Source organism: Sorex fumeus, unplaced genomic scaffold (genome assembly GCF_029834395.1).
Source record: "Sorex fumeus unplaced genomic scaffold, SorFum_2.1 ptg000030l, whole genome shotgun sequence".
In the NCBI taxonomy this organism is placed as follows: domain Eukaryota; kingdom Metazoa; phylum Chordata; class Mammalia; order Eulipotyphla; family Soricidae; genus Sorex; species Sorex fumeus.
In genome coordinates, this window is record NW_026606087.1 from 8,124,778 (window position 1) to 8,141,744 (window position 16,967).

The 16,967-nt window shown below is 39.5% G+C and overlaps 1 protein-coding gene across 4 annotated transcripts in view; it reads left to right on the forward strand.

Moving 5' to 3' along the window:
- Positions 1–16,967, forward strand: part of SBF2 (SET binding factor 2) — a 472,123-nt gene that overhangs the window by 423,581 nt on the left and 31,575 nt on the right. For 2 of the 4 annotated variants that reach the window (XM_056115864.1, XM_056115866.1), the window contains 5 exons: positions 3,535–3,609; positions 4,852–5,036; positions 9,072–9,248; positions 11,548–11,649; positions 12,399–12,584. In XM_056115864.1, coding sequence (XP_055971839.1) covers positions 3,535–3,609; positions 4,852–5,036; positions 9,072–9,248; positions 11,548–11,649; positions 12,399–12,584 — 725 coding nt within the window. The remainder of the gene's footprint in view (positions 1–3,534; positions 3,610–4,851; positions 5,037–9,071; positions 9,249–11,547; positions 11,650–12,398; positions 12,585–16,967) is intronic. The other 2 variants (XM_056115865.1, XM_056115867.1) reach the window with 1 other exon arrangement.

Here is a 16,967-nt window from a genome sequence, read left to right on the forward strand (position 1 = left end):
GGGCAGCATAACAGTTGATCCAGATTAGGGCAGCATTCACCAAATATAATGTGTATCTCTGGGGCTGCAGTGATAGTACAGTAGCTCGAACACTTGCCTTGCATGTGGCTATCCTGAGTTAGATCTCCAGAGCTCCAAATGGTTCCCTGAACACTGCCAGGAGCAAGCCCTGAGCACCGCTGGGTGTGTTCCTTAAAGGAAAAAGAAAATGTATCTCACGCACAATGCTGCGCATAAAACCACAAGGGTAGATTCAGCACTTCATCCCATCTCTTCATTACTACCTCCTTGGGTCTGAACAAAGTAGAAGGAACAACACCAGTGAAACCACCCAGGAAATAGTTGTGCTCTGAAACTGTGTGTGCCCCTCCGGGAATGAACTGAACTACTTCCCAGCAGCAGTTCCTGGCATCACTCACTGCAGAACTGATCAGAGTCACATGGCTGCTTAGGTAACCAGCAATAAGAGTATGGTTCTGTTACATTCAAATTTGAAATATAACTTCATCACTTAATTACTGTGTGATGAATTTCTCCTGATTTCTTTGGAGTTTTCTTGTCATTGTTGTTTGGGGGGACACACCCAGCTGTGGTCAGGGCTTACTCCTGGCTCTGTGCTCAAGAATCACACTCCTGGTGGGTTCAGGGGATCATACAGGGTGTTAGGGATCGAACCTGGATTGACCACATGCAAGACAGTGCCCTATCCACTGTATTATTGCTCCAACCCCAAGAAATCTCTTAATTGCTCGCAAAAATGTACCTTTCTAAAATAGAGATAATTAGTAGCTAACTTTAGTCATTTTGAAGAATAAATAAAATAATATATGTGAGGTATTTAACTGACTCAATAATAGTCATTCCTTAAATATTAGTTTATTACTGTTGTAGTTATAATCATTATTCTAGCCTAAAACTTTGAAGTGGGAAGTCTGTATTCACATCTAAATTATCTTAGGAACAGGAAAGATAATACAGGTGGTAAAACACATACCTTGCACATAGCGTACCTGGGTTCAATTGATTCCTGAGTGCAGAGCCAGGAGTAAACCCCTGAGTGTATCTGGGTGTGACCCAAAACCCAAAATTAAATTAATTACCATGAGTAGGGCTTATTTCACTGGGCTAAGGTGAAAGGGTAAAAACATATGCTCAAGGTCTAATTCAGTAACTGCCTAACTTTTTACATCATAGCTCACAGAAATATATTTTATTTTTTAAAATATAATTTTTGTTTTATATTACCATTGAGGTAGTAATAAGTCACAATGTAAAAATGTATAGATACTGACACAAGTTTCATGAACTGCTTTTGTCTACTCCACATACAGTATATTTAGTTCTTACGTTTCACCTTTTTTTTTTTAACAGTACCGATTAAGCATACTAAAATGAATTCACGAGCTCCTAAGGGAAACCCTATGTTTTAGAAAAATACTACTCCAAGCCAGTGTTACATGCTTGTTATTTGGCAAGCAAAAGTCATTCAGGAAGCTTAATAGACACCACCAGTGAAGTACTGTGAAGATGCTAGTTAATATGACTGCCGGATAGTTTACCAATCTCGTAGACCTCTGCTGGTCCCAACTTGGTACAGGCAGTTTTCTTAATACTGATTTTCTGTCACAGTGAGAGAAAAGCTTGCCATGTTTTCATTACTGGACTTCTATTGAGGAGAATGCTTCATTTTTTGTTGTAATTCAATACCTCAGAGAGCCTGGCAAGCTACCAAGAGTATTTCGCTCACACAGCAAAGCCTAGCAAGCTACCTGTGACGTATTGGATGTGCCAAACACAGTAACAACAAGTCTCAAAATGGAGACGTTATTGGTGCCCGCTCGAGCAAATTGATGAACAAAGGGAGGACAGTGCAGTTCAGTTCAGTACCATTCTTTTTGTCCTTTTGGGGCAAATAATAGAGTTGAAGATATAGTAAAGAAGGAAGATTACTCACAATGGTTTAACTTTCAGGGGAAAAATAACAAATGTTTTCAGTACTTTGGTATCGGGCTCTCAGCATTAATATAAGAATAAATTTGATTAGGTTCCTGCCCTTCAGAGTGCTTAATCTTGTAGAATAATATATGTAATAATCACAGTGTAATATGATCAGAGTTTAAGTAGCTCTCTCTATAACTTTGGGGACAGTCACTAATCGCTTTTCAGAAGAGCGCACATTATTACTGATTCTTACAGGATAGGAAGTTTATCAGATAGAGATATAAGAGAAATCATTCCAGGAAGAGGGATATGTTGGAGAAAAGTATCTTAGAAGCAGGAACCGGACTCTCAAGCATCACTGTAAACATTTGAGTGTCCCAATTTCCTATAAATAAGCTGAAAACCTTGACAGAAAGGAGACCAACAGCCAGCACACAGGATGCCTTGTGCCTTTGCCCTTGGTCCCAGGACCTTGTTTGATTTTGCAGTAGCATTCTCTGTGCAGTCAGCCAGTGCCTCTTCAGCCCTTAGCTTTCTGACTTCCTTTGGCCTGAGTCCATCAGAGCCCTTCATTTCCTGTTTCCAGTCGACTATGGCTAAATGAAATTCACTGCTAATGATTTTTAATGTTATCAAATTATATCATATTTTAGGCAGTTTTGCAATGCTTAACTTAATATTTCTATTAAATTTTAATCCTGAATACAGAATCATTTTCCTCAATTAATTTGACCAAATGCTTTGCCCAGGAAATTTATCACTGTAACTTACTGCTCACCATTTTTGTTATAATCAGGTAAAATTTGCCATAGTCACAAAGCGCTTTGTTTCTATTGGAAATAAAACAATATTACTCAATTTACAAAAATGTTATCTCTAGTACTGCCTACCATTTTGGTGCAAGGAGGAATTTCAGGAGAAGTCATTACTTCAGTCATCACAAGCTGTATTTTTAGTGGCATTGGGTATTGTCACAGAATCATGAATTTTTGCTATGCATTGCTGTGCATTTATTTATGGAAGATAAATGTAATTTCCAAATGAAAAAAGGGAGATAGTGTGGCAATGCTTAATGCTCTACTGCAAAAAAAAAATGTTTTTAGTTATTCCAAATGGTTGCTAGAGCTTCACTGTTTCCTGGTATGACGATCTTCTTCAAAGAACAGCGTGTTATACAACACGTAACACTTGCCAATCAATCAGCCTCCTCAAACACCAGGGCCAATGTATTCCTACCGGTTTCCCCCCCTAATTCCTTGATCTTATTATGTAAATTTCTTTTTGAACAATGATCTTCAAAAGCTTATTCCATTTGGCATAATTTTTTAGTGGCCCTCTGCTATGCTGTCCATTTCATTTTGCTTATTCTATTTATAAACAGGGGCTGATATTTCATTTAACAAGCACTCATCTTTCTGTGTGTGCAGCTTTTTATTTCTTAATTAAGTCTCCTTTTATTATATTTACATTTTCCCCTTAAGTTCACTTTCTTTACAAAATTAAATAACCTGTACACCTGTTAATGCAATTTGCTTTGATGTTTGCTGCTATTTGCATTTCATTCCTCCTTCTGTCTTTAATCTTACCTACCAGTGCATGGGTACAGAGATAAATGTTTTACTCAGTCAAATCCCAAATCTTCAGCTAAGGAAAGAGCCCATAAACAAGGTACTGTATAATCTGTCCTGATGTGTCACTCTTTTCAACCCTCATCATATGTGTTTCAGGCAACTTTTTTCCACATTTGTTTGTCAAATTATACATTTTATTCTCATTTACATTCTGAATTTCCATTGTATTAGCATTTACCAAAAAAGTAATACTATACTATCTAAGAAAAGAATCATGTGTTATACAAAAAGGTTTATCCATGTTATAAAGGTATCACCCACAAAACCTTTTTTTGGGAACTGATCTCCTGACCCTAGAGAAAGAGATCAGGTGTGACATGATCATGAATCAGTTTGACATTTTGAAAATTCCAAAGTTTCTCAAAGAGCCTTTCCATATCTAGAGAAGAAAACCCCGCTTTAAGGAAGCATTGGCAGTGTCCTTCGACCTGATCATTGGGATGAACACAGCAACCTGTTATAGAGGCTAATCAAATTTGAGATCAAATCAATTCAAATCAAATCAAACGGGCTAATCAAATTTGAGACTACATTTATGATTTTGTTTGCATACTTACTTGCTTATCAGAATCCTCTTTTTATTAATACAATAAGGTCAATTTATAACATGAGATCCTTCTTGCAGCTAAATTGGTCTTTTTCCCTTGGAAGATAATCTGCTTCTCACTGTAAATATGTAAAGCTTCCTAAGAATGAAATTCACACATCACTAATTTATTATCAGTTTTTCGTGTATGTATATGGGCAGGGAGCGGGGAAGACCCTAACTCTTAATATTTGAAGTACATCCTTTTGGCATAATACACAAATATTCTAAAGACAGCCTTAGGTTTAGTAGATTTGGTAAATTTCTAGTTTACTCCTTAATCTAGATTTCTTGATGAATTGGCTGAAGAAAGCAGGATGTTCCTTCTTTTCATAAAATCTTAAGAAACTGAGTCTCCCCACCCTCTCCCTAGGCTTCACTGTTGCCTCCTGCCCCTTTAGTTTCCAGTGTCAATGCACTTTTTCTATTTGTGATCTCAGTCTTTCCATATAAATACTAAATTTACATCAAAAATACAAATTTGGGATTGACCTGGGTAGATTTCTTAGGTTTCCCCAAGCCTTGAGATTGTGTGATTGTGAAATCCTGTATCAGATGGCCAATATGATTCATTGATTAGATTAACTGACTTGTTATCTCTAAAATTGTACCTTCAGAGTATGCATCCTTTCTCCTGTTCAGTGGCGTTCCCACATCAAAATATCTCACTCAGTTATTTTGGCTTTTGTGAAGGTGTCTGGGCAAGCCTGCGCTCTAGCACCCGCCTGATCAGCTCTCCAACATCCTTCATTGATGTTGGCGCCCGGCTGGCAGGCAAGGACCATCCAGCCTCCTTTAGTAACAGCACCTACCTGCAAAACCAGCTCTTGAAACGCCAAGCAGCCCTTTATATATTTGGTGAAAAGTCGCAACTAAGGGTAAGATCTCTTTTCCTCACTTAGAAAATTTTATGGATACACTAAGGCAATTTATAAAGCATCTCATAAGCTAGTTTACCTAGAAGTCCTTTCTTTTTTTGCAGCATGGATTCTTAAAAAAAAAGACTTAGGTCATATATGTTATGTGTACATATTTTTATTTATGTATGTTTATGTACAGATATAAACATATAGAAAGATACTATATGTAATAGACATAAATGCAAATTGAAGTTAGGATCCTTAAATGGTGAAAATAATGAGAAATATTAGGAAGTGTACATGCAAAAAGAAGGAATAAGGTTTAATCGTGCTACGTTTTCTACTGTCATACCTCAGCTTCAGCTTCCTCCAGAATCTGGCCAACAGATGGCTTTACTATAAACCTACAGATGAAGAAAGCTCAGTGAATAAACACGTGGGAAGATGACTGTGGTACTATTTGTGGAGGCAAGGAAAGGCCAAGGCTGTTTTCCAGATTACATTTGATATTTTACAAGGCCTGTATACATAAATACATGTGACCTGAGACATGTTATATGCAAAATAGCAGATGCTAATCAATTCTTTTTTAATTTAAAAGTATTGTTTAATAATTGCTTTCCTCAAAAGCTACACCAATTCCTCAGGTTTAATGATTTTGCAGCTCTCTCATTACAAAATATTTTCATTACTATTGATAGGTGAGTGAGAAAGAAAAATACTTGTTAATTCAGAAATTCCCTTAAAATTGAGTCTGGTGATCCCATCAGCGCTGCACAATCAAGACAATCTTTCTGCTGAACTGTGAATTCAGAGGCTATGAGCAGGATCCCACATGTTTGGTCCTAATGATGCCAGTGACTGACTCATGTGGCAACTGGTTCACCAACATTTAGGTTAAAGTGTATGAAACTGCTGGGTAATGCTCAGGTTTTTAATAGATGCATGTGTCTTCTGATAGATACAATTTATATCCAAAAATAGTTGGAATACTTCTCAATAATCATTTAGGGTTGCCTGCACAGCCTTGTTGGACCAGTATTTATCCGTAAACACAGACCTGCACACTTGCTCCTAATCTGAATCACTGCCAGAGGGATGTCTACTGTCTGTTCACCCCTGCCTGCCTTGCCTTTTGCATATTCCTCAGATTAGCCCTGAGATAAGCATAGCAGCTCGTGGATGGTTGGGAAATGGGAACTAGTTTCCCTGAAAAACGATCTTTCATGATTACAAGCTTTTGATAAAAGAAACTATGGGCTGGAATGATAATACAGCAGGTAGGGCATTTTCTTTGTACACGGCCTGCCTGGAATTAATCCCCATTACCCCATGTAGCCACCTGAGCTCAGAGCCAGGAGCAAGTCTTGAGCACCACTGGGCGTGGCCCCAAAATAAAGCAAAAAAAACTATTACAAAATAACTCATATTATGCTAAGCTCTTAATTTCATGCCCTAATGAAAGTAAAGGTAAAGGCCCTCCCGTTGATCATCAATTTGCTCGAGCAGGCCCAGTAACGTCTCCATTGGAGACTTTGTTGTTACTGTGTCTGGCATATCGAATACGTCACGGGTGGCTTGCCAGGCTCTGCCGTGCGGACGAGATACTCTCAGTAGCTTGCTGGGCTCTCTGAGAGGGGCGGAGGAATCGAACTCAGGTCGGCCATGTTGGCTGCGTGCAAGGCAAACACCCTACCGCTGTGCTTATTTTCATTATAATAGTCTTCATATTTTAATGATATAAAATTATATTTTGTTAGGTGCTTTTTTTAAGCACTGAGCACTGTTCTCCTATTGTTCATCAATTTGCTCAAGTGGGCCCAGTAACGTCTCCATTGTGAGACTTCTTGTTACTGTGTTTGGCATATCGAATACATCATGGGGAGCATGCCAGACTTTGCCGTGTGGGTGGGATACTCTTGGTTTTGCTTTTTCTTTTAAAGCTTTAAAGGGGCTTTTAAAAATTGCTCAGAAACACCAATATAAAACACTAAACAAGCCTTATAGAAAAGCCCTTGATAACATTTTTAATTGTAAAATATAGTCTAAATGTACCATCTTAATATGTACAGTTCACTTGTGTATTGTCTGTCTGGTCATATTGTTATATAACATCTACCAAGCAGTTTTACACTTAGAAAAGCAGATGATTCAACAAAATAATTTGGGTACAATGTGAAGTTAGAGACACTTTAATCTTGGGGCTGGAGCTATAGCACAGCAGGTAGGGCATTTGTGTTGCATACGGCCAACCAGGGTTTGAGTCCCAGCATCCTATTGGTCCCCTGAGCACCGCCAGGAGTAATTCCTGAGTGCAGAGCCAGGAGTTATCCCTGTGCATTGCCGGGTGTGACCCAGAAAGTTAAAGAAAAAAAAACACTTAAATCTTCAGAAAAAGGCAACCAGTTATCAAAATAAAATAACACCAGTGCATTACTCATTTTGCATTAGGGCTAGAGCGATAGCACAGCGGTTGGGCGTTCGCCTTACAAGCGGCCAACATGGCCGACACGAGTTCGATTCCTCCGCCCCTCTCGGAGAGCCCGGCAAGCTACCGAGAGTATTCGATATGCCAGACACAGAAACAACAAAGTCTCCAATGGAGACATTACTGGGCCCGCTCGAGCAAATCGACGATCAACGGGAGGGCCTTTACCTTTACCTTAGTGGACTAAAGATATAAATGTCTCGGTCATGGTCAAGGTCCTCCCGTTGTTCATCGATTTGCTCAAGTGGGCCCAGTAACATTGTGAGACTTGTTACTGTGTTTAGCATATCGAATACGTCACGGGAGCTTGCCAGGCTTTGCCCTGCGGGCGAGATACTCTCAGTAGCTTGCCGGGCTCTCCGAGAGGGGTGGAGGAATCAAACTCGGGTCAGCCATGTTGGCTGCGTGCAAGGCAAACGCCCTACCGCTGTGCTATCGCTCCAGCCCAAAGATATAAATGTGACGCCAAAAAAAATAGTACAGCAGGTAGGGTGCTTGCCTTGCATGTGACCTGCCCAGGTTTCATCCCTGGCAGCCCATGTACTTCCCCAAGCTCCTCCAGGAGTGATCCCTGAGCACAAAGTCAGGAGCAAGCCCTGAGTACCTCCAGGTGTGGCCAAAAAAAAAAAGATATAAATGATAAAGGTATGACAGTCATATAGATTCATGGGTTAAACTAAGTTGCGGGGGAGGGGGTACCTCAAGGAATAAAAGGTCTCAAAGCTAGAAATCAACAAAACATTTTTTGTTTTGCATTTGTTGTTGGTTTAGATTCACATCTAGCATTGCTTGGGGGACTATGCAGTGTTGGGGGCCAGTCCCGGAGCTCCTGCATATACCTCACCTCTCTTAGATTTCAGTATCATCATCTTGACTTGCTCTTGGTGTTATTAGCACCATTGGTTTCCAACCTACCTATAGGCCCTTCAAGTTCTCCAAATGAGAGCAAGCCATGCACAACGAAGTTTCTACACCTGACTCTTGTTTGTTCCATTTGCCTTTTCACATACTTTTATTTTCATAAGGTTGTTCACAATAATTTACTACATTCAGTATTCCAACAGCAACCCCACCACCATTACACCTTCCCACCACCATCATTTGAGTTTTTCCAACCACCACTCAAAGTCCTAAATGATTTATTTTGTATTGCTGGTTACGAATAATTCTCTAAAAATGATCATTTTTCCTTAGAAAAATGTGTGAAGATTTTTGTACCTCATCCTGGAGCCACTGAGCCCTTGTATAAGAGATTACTAACATGTTGTTACAGGTGGAGCCTTGTGTGCTAATATATTTTAAATTAAGATCGGTTGCCTTCTACCTTACATGTGTACTACTCCTGGTCCATCAGTGGTATAGAGTATGAGATGTCACTCCAGGAATTCTAAAATTTTAAATAAGTTTATACCTGACTCTTGTCAGCAGCACTGACCCATTGCAACCTCTGAAGCTACTTGATTTAAATAACTGTACAACATCAATACTTTCCTGAGTTGATAATACTGTTCTTGCACAATACTGTAGCTCCTCTTCTTCATAAATCTCTGTATCTTTATCCGCAGAACTTCAAGTTAGAATTTGCTTTAAATTGTGAATTTGTTCCTGTTGAATTTCATGACATCCGACAAGTAAAAGCCAGTTTCAAAAAACTCATGAGGGCTTGTATTCCAAGCACTATCCCTACTGACTCAGAAGTGACCTTCCTGAAAGCTTTGGGAGATTCTGAATGGTTCCCACAGGTAATTGTCTTATAATTCAATGAAAGAGAGAACCATGAAGATATACAAATTTGAAAACTGGAGCGGGGGGGGAGAGGGCAGCAGGTGGAAATATTCCCTACTACCCAGCATTTCCTGCTTTCCTGTGTCCTCTCTGTAAAAACCTTTCAGTTCAGTATAGAATTAATCTTAATTAACCTTAACCTCTGTACTATCTCTCAAGCCCAAGATTATCATTTTTATTTATTTTTTTTTATGTAGGAGTACTGCTATTCATTCAGCCACTGATTAGCTGATTGAAGGATTATCATTTTTAGATGGAACCTCTTAGAGCTCTGCTCTGTTGTCACCAAATTGAGACTCTTGGAAAGACTGATTTTCGGTTGATTCCAAGAATTTTTTCCTCCTACTTTTTCAATTTCCATTTGTCTCTACCTGTCCATGTCCTGAGATGTTTTCATTGAACTCGTTATGAAACTAAGAAGAAATGGGTATGCCAGCATATATCCACCACATTTCTTTTAAACCACAGAAATAGACCAGAGAGTACAATGGGTAGGATGCTTGCTTTGCACGTGACTACCGGGTTTGATCCCCCATATGGTCCCCTGAGCCTGCCAGGAGTGTCCCCTGGTTTTAGAGCCAAGAGTAAGCCCTGAGCGCTGCTGGGTATGGTCAAAGTAAAAAGAAGAAAACAAAAATGTTTGACACATTTTTTCAGGCAGGCACTAATATAGACATTTGGCCTACAGCATTTCCATAATATAGCCTTTACTTTCCTTTAGCCCCAGAGGTTTTGTCTATTATTCCTTTACCCCCTATAGGAGCTCAGAGCCCCTCTCTTGTATGCCTCCTGTATCTCTTGTGGCATTTTTTTGTACATTGGATCAAAGGTAGGGGAGACATAGAAAAATGATATAAATACCCACAGCAGTGACTATAGAAATCACACATAAACAATTAGCTGCAACCTGTATCAAAATACATTACTTCTGGACCGGAGTGATAGTACAGTGGGGAGGGCATTTGCCTTGCACATAGTTGACCCAAGTTCAATCCTTGGCATCCAGTATGTTTCCCCAAGTACTTCCAGGAGTAATGCCAGAAGATCTGGCCCCCAAAATATATTATTCTTAAAGCAACTCAGGACATTTTAAGTACATGGAACTTTTTGGTATTGATCTCTAAACTATGAGTCACAGTCCCAAAAGCTCCCTGTCACCCAGCCTATCAGAGTTTCTGGTAAATCTATTCCAAAATGGATGAATACCAGAGGTTAGTAACCAAAAGCAGTGCAAAGCACTATCCAGCGTGGGGTGTTGGCAGTTGCTGAGATTTCAGACTTGATGATACTTGTGTCATATGAACAGTGATGAAGTGCTGCCCATTGCTAGAGAGGACCTATGCCTTGCTCCTGTCTCTAAAGTAGCCTCACTCTGAAATATTGGGGCAAGGGGTGCTTTTTAAAGTTCTGAGATGAATTCATCCTACAAATTACTTTGTTTTTTGTAAAAAGGTTTTAGGACATATTACATATTTGGTTTTAACATCTATGCAGTCTTATTTATTTTGGATCCTGTAAATTGGCTTGGCTTTAAAAGCCATCACAAAAATAGTAGTTCTCTTTCTTCCCATTCAGTACACAATATAGACAAGTAAGCTCTCAACCATTAAAAATTATTAAAAGTTAACATCTATCCATTTTGTCTAATTTCAGAAGTATAAAAAGTATCTGAAAGATCTGTCAGTCACTGTCCTCCAGTTGTTCATCAATTTGCTCCAGCAGGCCCAGTAATGTCTACATTGTGACAATCGTTACTGTGTTAGGCATATCAGATACATCACGGGTAGCTTGCCAGGCTTTGCCATGAGGGCGAGATACTCTCCGTAGCTTGCCGGGTTTTCTGAGGGGGCGGAGGAATTGAACTCGGGTCGGCCATGTTGGCCGCTTGCAAGGCAAACGCCCTACCCGCTGTGCTATCGCTCCAGCCCATCTTAAATATAACTTACTAAATGTGGAAAAACAAATTTTAAGTGCAGTGACCAAGTACATTTAAAATCTGTCTTTTCTGCTTTATGGATTTATAACTCTGTACTTTGAAGGAATCATGTAAGGTCAATTTATTTCATTAGCACTGTTTTAAAATGTGTCGTTGTTTAATCATGGTTTTGACGAAGAGCTTTAATTTTATAAAACATTATGTGTTTCTTTATCCAACTTATCCTTAGTTTGTTTGGGTATCTAAGGTTAATAGCAAGGCTCTCTGTTTTTCATGCTCAGAACACTCTTGATCTAATTGTGACCTTTCTTATCTTTAAGCTTCACAGGATACTGCAGCTGGCTGTGGTTGTATCAGAAGTACTTGAGAATGGCTCCTCAGTTTTAGTCTGTTTGGAAGAAGGCTGGGATATCACCACACAAGTAAACTATGATAAATTAAAATACCAAATCTGAAAATATATAATAGCTAATATGTTTATGTACTGAGAAAGTCCTTTGTTAAATAATTCTTGGAGTCCCAGGAAGGTCAGTGCCATGAACTTCCAAGTCCTATATAACCTGGAGCTCTGGCATCTGTTTCCCATACGCAGATGTCTCATGCAAGGTTTCCCTTACCATCAGCATCAGACACGTGCCAAGGCCCCTGGGTCTTGAGTTCTTTCCTTGTAATCCCTGTCCTAGAGTGAAAAGGAAAAAATTTGGGTGTAAAATATCATTACAACCTACTTTAGGGGCTGAAGTGATAGCACAGCGGGTAGGGCGTTTGCCTTACACGCGGCCCGACCCCAGTGGTTCGATTCCCAGCATCCCATGTGGTCCTCCAAGCACAGCCAGTAGTAATTCCTGAGTGCATGAACCAGGAGTAACCCCTATGCATCTCTGGGTGTGACCCAAAAAACAAAACAAAAAAAAAACCTACTTTGGCTTCATTGAGTTTGAAGACCACAATCACTGAACTGGCCAGGTAATGATTAAGATGTTCCCTAAAAGAAAACAGGTCACCAAGTGAATTTAATTTTTATTGGAAAGTTGGCAGAATTAAGTTAATTGAAGCTATTCAGGAAGCTTAGCTTGCAAGTTAGCTATCATTGAAGGGAAATGCTTTGTCTTGGCAAAAGAATTTTTTTAGTTCTGAGAGTAATGAGTAATTCTCCTGCTTTTGCCCGTAGGTGACATCTCTGGTTCAGTTACTCAGTGATCCCTTTTATCGGACACTTGAAGGTTTCCGGATGTTGATTGAAAAAGAATGGCTCTCTTTTGGTCATAAGTTCAGCCAGAGGAGTAGCTTGACCCTCAACAGCCAGGGTGGTGGTTTTGCTCCAATCTTCCTACAGTTCTTAGACTGCGTACACCAGGTAAGTAGATCAGTCTGAGTTAACTTGATGCTAAGGAAAGAAAAAATTAGCATTTATTGAGCATTGTGGTATTGTGCCCAGTACATTCATATTAAAACTCCAATAGAGTCAGCCATAGAATTTTTGAAATTGGGGCTGGAGATATTATAGTCCTGACTTCAATCCCTGTCAAAAATGATTCCTGATCACCACTGAGCGTGCCCCCACATCAGAAAAAAATAAAATTTAAATCTTAGGCGTGGAGGCTGAAGCAATAATAGCACAGCGGGTAGGGTGTTTGCCTTGCATGCAGCCAACCCGGGTTTGAGTCCCAGCATGCCATATGGTCCACCAGACACAGCCAGGAGCAACCCCTGTGCATCACCGGTGACCCAAAAAGCAAAAGAAAAAGGAGTGGATTCCTGGGAATGAAACAGTGCTCAGGGGACCACATGGGACTCTGGGGATGTAACTAAGCTTGGCTGTGTACAAGGCAAGCACCCTGTATGCGCTGCACTCTATAGCTCCAGCCCCTCAAGTTCTTAAATAAAACATTTAATAATTTCTATTTGTTTCTTCAGATATCAGTCACAAGATGAGACAATGGTCTGTTATCATTAGACATTCAGAAACTTTCCTTTAATTTTCGTTTATATGGCTCATGGTTTGAAAAGCTAGGACCTAGACCAACTACTTTAAAAAAATAAAGATATACACTCAAAATATAGATAAATCAAAATAGAAAAAAACTGGTCAGGTAACCTACAGAAGAAAGAAAAATATACATATACACACATATATAAAGATATACAATTATTTATTATCACTAATTAACTTTAGTATAAATGTTTCAAATATACCATGTCCAAACTAGAGGGGAGGGCATAATCTCTCCTAACTAAAATACGTCCATACCATGGAATACTACTTAACAATGAAAAGAAATGAATTGTTGATTTATACTGCAGCAATTTCAAGAGAATTTATGCTGTGGGGGAAAATCCCAATCTCAAATATGCCCAACACCAATACCCTCCCACCCCCCAAAAAAAGGTAAAATAGTTTTTTTAAGGGAGGAGGAATTCTTCAGAGAAAGGCCAAAAGTGAAAGAAATCCATGCTCTAAAGAGAAACACAGGCTGGACTGGAGCAAAATTACAGCAGATAAGTCGTGTGCCTTGCACATGACCAACCTGGGCTCAATTCCCAGCATCCCATACGTGCGACTAGGAATGACCCTGAGCACAGCTAGTGTGGCCCCCCAAAAAAAAGAAAAGAAAAGAGAAAGAAGCAGATAATCTCAGAGTGGAGTGCTGTGAAACAGAGGAAAGATCATAGACACTTGAAGTTGCGAAGTCCTGGAGTGGAGTGCCTGAAAAAGTTAAACAGAAGCAACCCAGTTTGGGTTTGTTTTTGTGTTTTGGGTCACACTGAGCGATGCACAGGGAACCATATGAGATGCTGTGAATTGAACCCAGGTCAGCCACGTGCAAGGCAATCACCCTACCTGCTGTGCTATCGCTCCAGCTCGCAATCCAGTTTCTTTAAGGAATGAAGCTCTCGTCACTTTCTCGGGGCTCCAGAAAGGAGCTGTGTCCTCATTTCTGCCCACTCACTATTGTGCCTTTATACATATCACTCAGCACTTAATACCTGAGTCTTCCAGGGTTTATGGGGCAAATTATTACCTTCTCCGATCACTTTCATCCTGCAGGCATCCTAGTTGCTGCTTCTGATCTTCCCCCATTTACTGCTATTTTCCATCTTTCAAAAATTTAATGACGTTTCCTGGCCTGATTCTATCTCATCCTTCTTCTTGCCTTTCGTGTTTGTTTAAAAGTTCTTTCCTTTAATTGGGGAAAGGTTACAGGGCCTAAAGTTTATATGGATGATTTGGTTTCAGTTAAAAGTACTACTAAATGTGCTGCAAACCCATGTTCAACTTTTAGAATTCTACATACCTAGCCCCAAGAGTCAGCAGAAGAATCCACTCACAATCAGTCAGAAATTAGAGGTTCTCATAAAAGACATGCTGTCCTCCAAAATGGGAATATTATTGTATCCCAAGTGGAACAAGAATTACTGGAATGTAATGCTTTAATACCTTATTGTCAAAAGTGGGAAGAGATGAATGGGAGTACTAACAGTCAGGAATGGAATAAAATAGCATTATGCAGTCCTCTTAAGTGTGATGAAGAAAGTAGTTTAAAAACAAATGAAGTAGGGGCCTAGGAAGCACTAGACTGAAAATTTAAATTCACATGCTGTCTACAAGCAGGAAGGCTGGCCGCTCAGTGGTTGAGGATGCACCCAGGGAAAGCATGAAGCTTAAGCTTAATTCCTCTGCCACCCATGCACTTAAGTGACCCTATAACCACCCTACAGTCGGGAATACTGATGAAGGGCGGAGGAAGAAAATTGAATGATGTACCTATTATTTTTAGAATATATTACACAGAAATGTAAAGCTATATAAAGGAACTGGTGATAGGTGTTTAATGTTTTAATGGGTTAAAATTCAGATACTTACATAAACCAGTTAGCTCTGAAATTGAAAACAATAGTTGACTTAATGAAAACCGTTTGTGGTCTAAAGAACTCTAGTGTTATTTCAAACCTAAGTGCACCATGTTACAATTTTTCAGTCAGACACCAACACACCAGCCTTATATGTAGCTGACCCCAGTTTAATCCCCAGCACCGCCTGGTCCCCCAAACAGTGCCAGGTGTGGCCCAATGAAAGTAAAATGTTTTGATTTACCTAAACCTCCTCTGAGTACCTCATACATAATAACCTACGTGCAGAAAAGTCAGGGCACGGTAAACCTCGGCCCCTAACTGCAGTGTATGAAAGATGCTGGCCAGAGTAGGTGTCAGCTTTCCTGAGAGCAGAGCCAAGAGTAAGACACATTTATTCATTTAAAGACAGAAAACTGTAGAAAACTACAGTTGACAGTGCTTCTGACTCAGTTATAAGGTAATGTTTCATCATCCCCTCCATACTGGGTTAGGTGTTAGAAAATGCCTTCTTTGAAGGTCTTTCAAGGGAACACTGTTGCTCTACATGACAGGGCTTTTACCAGACAGTTTGAATTAGGGTAGCCCTCGGCTTCTCAGGGATACAAAACAGCCAGGCCAACAGCAAATTTTTAAAAATAGGTACAAAATTACACAGCAGCAAGTGAAATTTTCCTGGGTAGAACATGTTTGCTACTCATTAACTATTTCTGACCTACTGAATGCCAAAAGGCAGTCCATGGAAATGTGCCTAGACTTGTCCATTAGCACTAATAGAGTTACAAAGAAAACAGATGAAGTACTGATCTTAAATTAGAACTGCCTCATCATATAAAAAGCCATTGTTTATGCCAGTATATCCAGGTGTCAGAAGAATTATAAATACTAGATCACTGTTTCATAATAGCAACATCTGGCAGATTTTTTTTTGTTGTTGTTGCTTCTAGAAGAAATTGGCTTAGCTCAAATGATATCATTACAGGATGCTTCCTTTCCTTAAAATAGTTGATCCAAATTCAAAAGGATAATACATCCAAACTACAAAAAAAGTAAATTTTTCTTAAAATTTCTTTTAAAAATATTACCACAGGGAAAATATGTGTGCTGTGAGTAAAACCGTGAAGTATAAGAAAGCATCTACTTTATTTCAACATTAGAATCATTCTTTGAGGGCATCTTAAAATGTTTTCACTACTTACTACTTTGAGAAAAAAATAAGAGTAGTTCTAACTTTAACATTAAATATTTTTCACATTATAAGTTAATACCTATGTCCTGGCTTTGTGATGATCCTCCCCACGGTCACTGTGAGCAGGAACTGTGCTAGGCCCTATCCCAAAGAAAAAGGGATTTGTCTTTGCTCTGAGCATGTGTGAGGAGCAAAGATTCAAGTTGGTCTCTCTAAAACTGTACTTAGTATTATTAACAAAATAGTTGCAGTTAATGGGTTAATTGTATGCTCAGTTTTTGTTATATGCCTGCTTCCCATTCAACTGAAAACTGACAGAAATGGACTTTACATAACAAAATTTTGCGTTGAGGTTTTTAATACTTAAGCCCATTAAAACAAATGAGTTTGTGTATCAACCTCATTATTTGTATGGGATGCCAGGGATCGACTCCAGATTGGCCACGTGCACATCAAAACAACATACCTGCCAGGCTATCCCTCTGTCCACTCACATGGGTTCTTACTTCAGTAAGTACAGTTGTCCCTCCATATCCACAGACCCCACCAACTATGGGTATCATTTCCTGGAATCTGTGCACAAAGAACTGTGGCTCCGAAGTTGCAATTACGAAGCCACTGAGCACCTGGGGGTTGGATATCCTAAAATCAACACCCCTCATAAGAGACAACTGTAATTAAGTTTCTGGCACTCAAAAG